General features: G+C 16.9%; 2 protein-coding genes across 2 annotated transcripts; one reads left to right on the top strand and one right to left on the bottom strand. All coding sequences in view use genetic code 6, as the record gives it.

Moving 5' to 3' along the window:
* Positions 1–1,492: 1,492 nt before the first annotated feature.
* TTHERM_001568160 (hypothetical protein) lies at positions 1,493–3,262 on the bottom strand. The gene has a single exon (XM_012799815.1). The coding sequence runs from the start codon at positions 2,784–2,786 to the stop codon at positions 1,794–1,796; it is 993 nt and encodes a 330-aa protein (XP_012655269.1). The 5' UTR covers positions 2,787–3,262; the 3' UTR covers positions 1,493–1,793.
* Positions 3,263–3,769: 507 nt separating this feature from the next.
* On the top strand, positions 3,770–6,846 carry TTHERM_01568160 (hypothetical protein; the record flags this gene model as incomplete). Its single annotated transcript, XM_001029365.2, has 15 exons — positions 3,770–3,850; positions 3,903–3,949; positions 4,104–4,208; positions 4,289–4,369; positions 4,439–4,540; positions 4,608–4,703; positions 4,795–4,884; positions 5,031–5,120; positions 5,251–5,355; positions 5,581–5,673; positions 5,837–5,923; positions 6,033–6,125; positions 6,196–6,285; positions 6,411–6,500; positions 6,756–6,846. Exons 1-15 carry the CDS (start codon positions 3,788–3,790, stop codon positions 6,844–6,846), a joined length of 1,323 nt encoding a protein of 440 aa, XP_001029365.2. The 5' UTR covers positions 3,770–3,787.
* Positions 6,847–7,186: the final 340 nt, after the last annotated feature.

Here is a 7,186-nt window from a genome sequence, read left to right as displayed (position 1 = left end):
TTTCTAAATTTAGCTCACTAATTTTAATAATTTTTTGTTATAATTAATATGTTTTATTGAATATTTAAAAAGTGGTAATTAAATTGGTGCATTAGGCACATCAGGCTTAAGTTCTGCTTTAGCAAAATGCCCTAATCTCTCAAATTTGACACTTAATCTTAAGTATAAATAAAATTCTAATCATTAATTATTTTGTATTTAATTAATTTCTTTTGTATTTATAATATAGTAGCAATTAAATTGGTTCATAAGGTGCATTAAGATTAGGTATTGCTTTAGCAAATTGCACTAAACTTTCAAATTTGACACTTATCTTAGGGTAAAAGCGATTTATTTATTTTAAATGATGATATTTTAAAATTGATAAATTAATTTAGATAAAAAACTTCAATTAGCTTTTTATTTTATTAATTAAATTTCTTTTTTTTCATATTATTTTACTTTATATCTTCTATTTTTCCTTCTTACTATTTATATTTTGAATAATATTAAAAAAGTCACAATGAAATTGGCGATCAAGGTGCATAAAATTTAGGTTCTGGTTTAGGAAATTGCTCAAATCTCTCTAATTTGGCACTCCATCTCTTGTAAAAACAACTTATGGTTTTTTATTCTGACATTTCTGAATATTAAAATAAACTTAAAGCAAAAAATTCAATTTTTTTAATTTTATTTATATATATACTTTGATTATAATTATATTGTGGGTTAATTTATTCTTTTAGTTTCTTAATTAATAATTCTAACTAATTGTATTTTTATGAATATATAATAGTAGCAATTAAATTGGTTTATATGGAGCATCATACTTAGGATCTGTTTTAGAAAATTGCGCTAATCTAACGAGCTTGTTTTTAGATCTAGAGTAAAAATAGTTTATCAATGATTTTAAACTTAATATTTTTTAATATTAAAATAATTTAATAGAATAAAACTTTAATTAATTATTAACTATTTTATTAGGAAATATTTCTTAATATTTATTTATAAATTAAATTTTTGTTAAAATTCTTCAGTTGAAAAAATTTACCGATTTAAGCTCATGCTTTAATTTTTAGCTTTTGATTTGATTTTTAATTTATTTTTTCTTCATTTCTAAATTGAACTAGTTTTATGTATTTTTTTTTTGAATATTTTAAAAGTGAGAATACAATTAGTGCATAATAATTAGGATCTTCTTTATCAAAATAAAATAACCTCTCAAGTTTTACTTTAAATCTCTAGTAAAAATATATTTTTGTTTTTGGTTGTGATATATTTTATAACACAATTAATTTGAAACAAAAAAATTAATAAATTATTTTTTATTTTACAATTTTTTTAATTTATTAAATTAAATCTTTTTTTAAATTATTAAATTAAATCTTTTTTTAAATTTTAGGTAATAATTAATTTTGTATTTTTTCTACTTTTCTATATTTTTCTCTTTTAAGCTTCTAAAGAGTAATATTTTATTTAATTTAAAAAAAAGTAACAACAAAATTAATAATGAGGGTGTATCAAGCTTAATTTCTGCTTTATCAAACTTCAATAATCTCTCAAAGTTGATACTTGATCTCAAGTAAAAAATAGTTAGTTTTTCTTTGGTTATATTTTATAACATAAGAATTATTTTAAGACTAAACAGTCTATTTGTTTATTAATTAAAGATTTAATTTATTTTTATTTAATTTTTTCGTTTATTTAGCTTAAATTTTAACTTTTAATTTACTTCGATCATTAATTTTATATTTTTAAAGTGACAATAATATAGGTGATGATGGTATAATAGGCTTACCTACTTCTTTAGTAAGTCACAATAAACTTTCATATTTCACACTTAACCTAAAGTAAAAATAGTTTATTTATATTTAGTCCTTTTAATTTTTAATATAATCATTCATTAAAACTCTATTTATCAAATTAAAATTTAATTAATTGTTTTTTTTACTTATTTTTTCAATTATACTTATTTTATTATGTGAAATATTTAAACAGTAGAAATCAAATTAGTAAACAAGGTGCATAAGTTTTAGGTTCTGCTTTAGCAATCTGCAACAATCTTTCAAATCTGACAATCTCTCTTTAGTAAAATAAGTTTATTTTTCCAATTTTAAAATTAATTTATTTATTAGCTTTTTATTTGATTTATTGATTTTTTGCATTAATTTCTTAATTTAACTCACTTTTTTAAAATATAATATATTGATTGATTTTTAATTTCTTACTTTTTCATTTTTTTTTTTGTAATTTCTTTACTTACTTAATTTTTTTGAATTTTTAAAAAAAAGTAAAAATTAAATTGGCTTATAGGGTACAAAAAGCTTAAGCAATGCTTTAGCTTAATGCAAAAAAATATAAAATTTAACTCTAAATCTGAAGTAAAAGCAATTTATTCGTTTGTTTTCTATTGTGTTATTCTTAATATTATAATTAATTTCAAATTATAAAACTTAATTGGCATATTAAATTTTTATTTCATTTATGATTTTAATTGTGTTTATTTATTAATTAAACTCACCTTTTTAGCTTTTAGCATTAATTTGATTATTAATTTTACAACTTTTCAATTGCATATGTAAACTCATTGATTTTTTTTTAATTTTTAAAAAGTGGCAATAAAATTTATGGAGAAGGGTTATTAAGCTTATCTTTTGGTTTATCAAACTTGACTGATCTATCGTATTTGACACTTTATCTTGGGTAAAAATAGTTTATTTTTTTGTTTTCGAGTATGATATTTATTGATATATAAAAATAAAATATGATAGATAATATTCTATCTATTTATTGGTTTTTTATTTCATTTATTTCTCTCCATTTTATTATATTCAATTTATTGTTTTTCATTTTTGCTTTTAATAATTTATATTTTGTTGAATATTTAATAAGTTGCAATTAAATCAGCTTTAAAGGAGCAGTAAGTTTAGGCTCAACCTTAGGAAAATGTGATAACCTCAAAAATTTGATGCTCTATTTTAAGTAAAAATATTTTATTTGTTTTGTATTGAGATATTTTTTAGCTTAAAAATTAATTGAAAAGAGCAAAACTCTAAAAATTATTTTTTTATTTTGTTTATTTAATTTTATTTTCATTAAAGTTTTTTATTACTTAATTTAATTTTTATTTTTTTTTATAGTGAAGATTATATGAATGATTCACAAAAGTAAACAATATTGAGTAAGCCTCTTAAATCAAAAAGATTAGTTAACAAAATTATAAATATATGACCCTATGATTGATTGCTTATTCTATTTATATTTACATTTATGATATAAAAAATTTTATTTACATACTATAAATTGATTTAATATTTAAACAAGCAAACTTATATTTAATTAATTACATATTTATATTTATTTTTTGTTTATTTGAAAGATTATTACTATTAAACAAAGATTAAGATTAAAATAATTGTTATTTTACCATTTTTCTATGTATTGAGATAATATATTTTTCATAAATGATGTATATTAATTTTTAAAAGAGAAAATTAAATTTAAATTATTTATTAAACTATTTAACCAAAATATTATAGATTATGAAAGAATAATTCTAAGATTATTAAATAAAAATTTTAAATAATATAATATGAAACAAATTTTAATTTCAAAAAGCTCAACTTTTCAGTAATTATCTCCCTCATCTTAATAAAATTTTGATTTTTTAATCTGCCATTACGGCCGATAAGTTAGGTGTCTAAACTAAAATCGAGGTGCCCTTTATATATGAACCTTCACAGTATATAATAAATTTTTTAGCTTTAATAATTATTTTTACATAGATTAAAAATTTTTTATAATAAAAATGGGACATTGCGTTAGTAAATAAAAATCATTAAAAAATGAAAAATAATTGGAATTAATAGAAGTAAATACATTCTTTAAATAATTAACTTTCTATATTTAAATTATATTAAAAGGAATTAAATAGTATTAGCGATAGTATTCGCCTGTAAGTAAGCATAGAGTAAGTAATTAACAAATTTCTTGAAGGAGAAAAAAAAATTTTGATTACTTAATTTAACTTGTTAAAGATACAATCAATTATTTATTAAAAGCTTTTAGAAATAAACGAAAGTTAAAAATCTATCTCACTTTAATCATATTCTTAATAAATATAGCAAATTTTGTCACTGTTATACCACAAATATATTTTATTTGTATACCACTCAAAAATAAATATCAAATGAATAAACTTCGTTTATAGGTATTTGCTATCATGATTCGTAAATTATTTAATAAATTAACTTATTAATTAAGGATGATAATTTTAAAAAGTTAAATTTTTGAAAAATAAATAACATAGATTGAAAAGTTTATCTAAGTCTGATATCACAACAAATCTACTGAATTCAAATAAAATATCTTCTTTTGAGCTAAATGATCAGTAAATCAAAATTAATTATTTTTTAATCTAATATATTGGAATAGTTATTTATTTAATAATAAATTTAAGTGGTAATAAGACAAAAAATATCTAGCATTTTTAGAGTATTTAAAAACTGTTACAAAGCTGGGTAAATTTACAGGAAATAAGTCTTAATTTTCTCTATTTGAAGTAAATAAAATTGATAAATCAAATAAAATACCTGAATGCTTTTTATTTAAAATATTCATTTTCTTAGGAAAAAATAAAGCAAGATAGGTGATAAAGAAATGGTTTAATTTACTTCAACTTTAATAAAATGTTAAAAACTTCATTCATTAAATCTTAATTTCATGTAAAATTTATGTAAAATTTGAAACACATATATTATTTTAACAATCTTTTTATAATAATAATTTAAAAATAAATTATATTTTATCTAAAAGGGGATATAGAATTTAGGATGAAGGGATAAGTAATTTAGGACATGCTTTAATTGAATGCAAATAGCTATAAAATCTTTAATTATCTATTAGGTAATTCGCTTTTTTATTATCAAATAATTTTTTTATTTATTTATTTTAATTAACAAAACTAAAATTATTGCTTTACTTTAAAAATCAACTTACTTTATTCTATTTAATATTTTTATATAATTATATGATTTCTTTTATCATTAAAGTGAAAACGAGTGTTAGTTCAAAGCATTGAATAGTTTAGCGAAAGCCATATTATAATGTGAAAAGCTTCAAGTATTAAAACTTTGCTAAATGTAAATTTATTTTAATAATTTTTCTTTAAAGATAATTTAAATAAAATAATTAATTAATTAATTAAATATTTTATTTATTTTTTAATTTAATCATAAAGAATAATCTTTTTTTTTATAAATTTATTTTTAGTCTAAGTTAATGTTTGATAGAAGAGGCATTAAATAGTTAGCTCGTTTTAAACTGTGTTCATTATCAAGATATTCAATTTAAATTTGATGGATTTTATGATAAAAAGTAATTTTTATTACTTATTATTTTTAAGATAGGAGTAATCAAAACTAAATTTAGAAAGAAAATATTTTTTATTTAATTTTAATAAAATAGTAAATTAATTTATAATAATTAAATAAGAAAATTTTATTAAGAATTTTTTAATTTAATTTTATTTAATAGTATTAAAAATTTTTTTAGTTTAGATTTGTTCCTAAAATTAAAAATATTTTTTTCTAATTTATATAGAAGTAATCGAGTGATTGGTAGTTTAGATCTTAGTAAATTAAATATGCTTTTAAATAATTGCAGTTTGCTTTCAGAATTGTCCCTCATTTTTATGTAAAGTTTTTATCAAATAAAAAACAATTTATTTGAATTTTTTAAAAATAAAATAAGTAAATAAATAAATAAAAGAAGAAAATTTTATAAATAATTTTAGATAAAAAAAATAAATAAAATATTTTTAAACAAATTAAAGATATTTTAAATTAAAATTAATTAGAAATTTATATTAAGAGAAAGAAAATGAAAATTTATTTTTAGAAAATTGTGCTAATTTGAAAGTTTTAAATATCAAGCTTTAAATTAAGTAAATTTTACTTTAATTATTTTATTTTCTTTTCTTTTTGATTATTTAAATGGTATTTTATTTTAATAAATTTTTTTTAACTTTAATTCTGTTTTAATTTTTAATTTAGGCGCAAAGATTTAATTTTTTTAGATTATAGTCCTTATTTTGAAATGCTTTTAAAAAAATGCTAAAATATTTAGAGTTTAAATTTAGATCTTTAGTAAATTAATTTTATTTTAATTAAGATGGAATTTTATTATTTTGTGTATTAACTAATTTTATTATAAAAGCTATTAAAAATTAAGTAATGAATAGTTGTCAAAGATTTGTTTAACTTTTGCAAGTATTACTAAACTTAAAAATCTTACATTAAATTTAATGTAAACAAACATTTTATTTGAAAAAAATAATTTTTTAAATTAAAAAAACTTTAAAAATAAAAAATTTTATTTAGATATGTCAATTTTTTCTTAATTTAATTAATTAATTTATTTTAATGTTAAAGTAAAAATGAGATCTCTTGTTTTGGAGCTAAAGATTTAGCAGCTTTTTTAAGAAAATATGATTTTCTTTATGTTTTGAAAATCTTACTTTTGTAAAAAACATTTCATTTTTTTCATTTTTGAAAATACAAATTTGAAATAATTGTTTTCTATTAAAATATAAAAAATTAATTTAAATTTAAAGAATTATAAAAATTTAATTATAATTAAATGAAATAAAAAAATTATATTTTATAAAGTATAATCTAAATAAAAATCAGATAGAAATATTATTAGATTATTTAATTATTTAAATTTTGTTAATAAAAATATATTAAACATATTTATTTTTCTAATAAAATATAAAGAAAAAACTATATTAAAGATTAATCTTCAGTTAGTTTTCAATAATCTGTGCTAAAAATGAAGAGGCTTGTTTAATTTGATATTAAGTTTTGATTATAATTTAATTTTATATTATATGAGTTATTTGTATTAAATATTTTATTTAATTTATATTTTATTGTTTTATTTAAATATTATTTCTTTTACTTTATTCATCTTAATTCAATTTTTTACATGTAACTTACAAGAAACAAGTAATATTTTTATTATAGAATTAAATCACAATATAATTTTATTGGAAGTCTATTAGTAAAGTTTTGAAATAAACTTAAAGAATATTAAAATATTCATTGAAAATTATTATTTTAAATTTAATAACTAATCAAATTTATTTATTTTTTTCATTAGAAAAATCGATCAAAAATTTATAAAATTCCATTTTTTACAAATTTAT

This window comes from Tetrahymena thermophila (assembly GCF_000189635.1).
Source record: "Tetrahymena thermophila SB210 genomic scaffold scf_8254425, whole genome shotgun sequence".
Taxonomy (NCBI): Eukaryota; Ciliophora; class Oligohymenophorea; order Hymenostomatida; family Tetrahymenidae; genus Tetrahymena; species Tetrahymena thermophila.
This window is presented reverse-complemented; position numbering and strand designations above follow the sequence as displayed.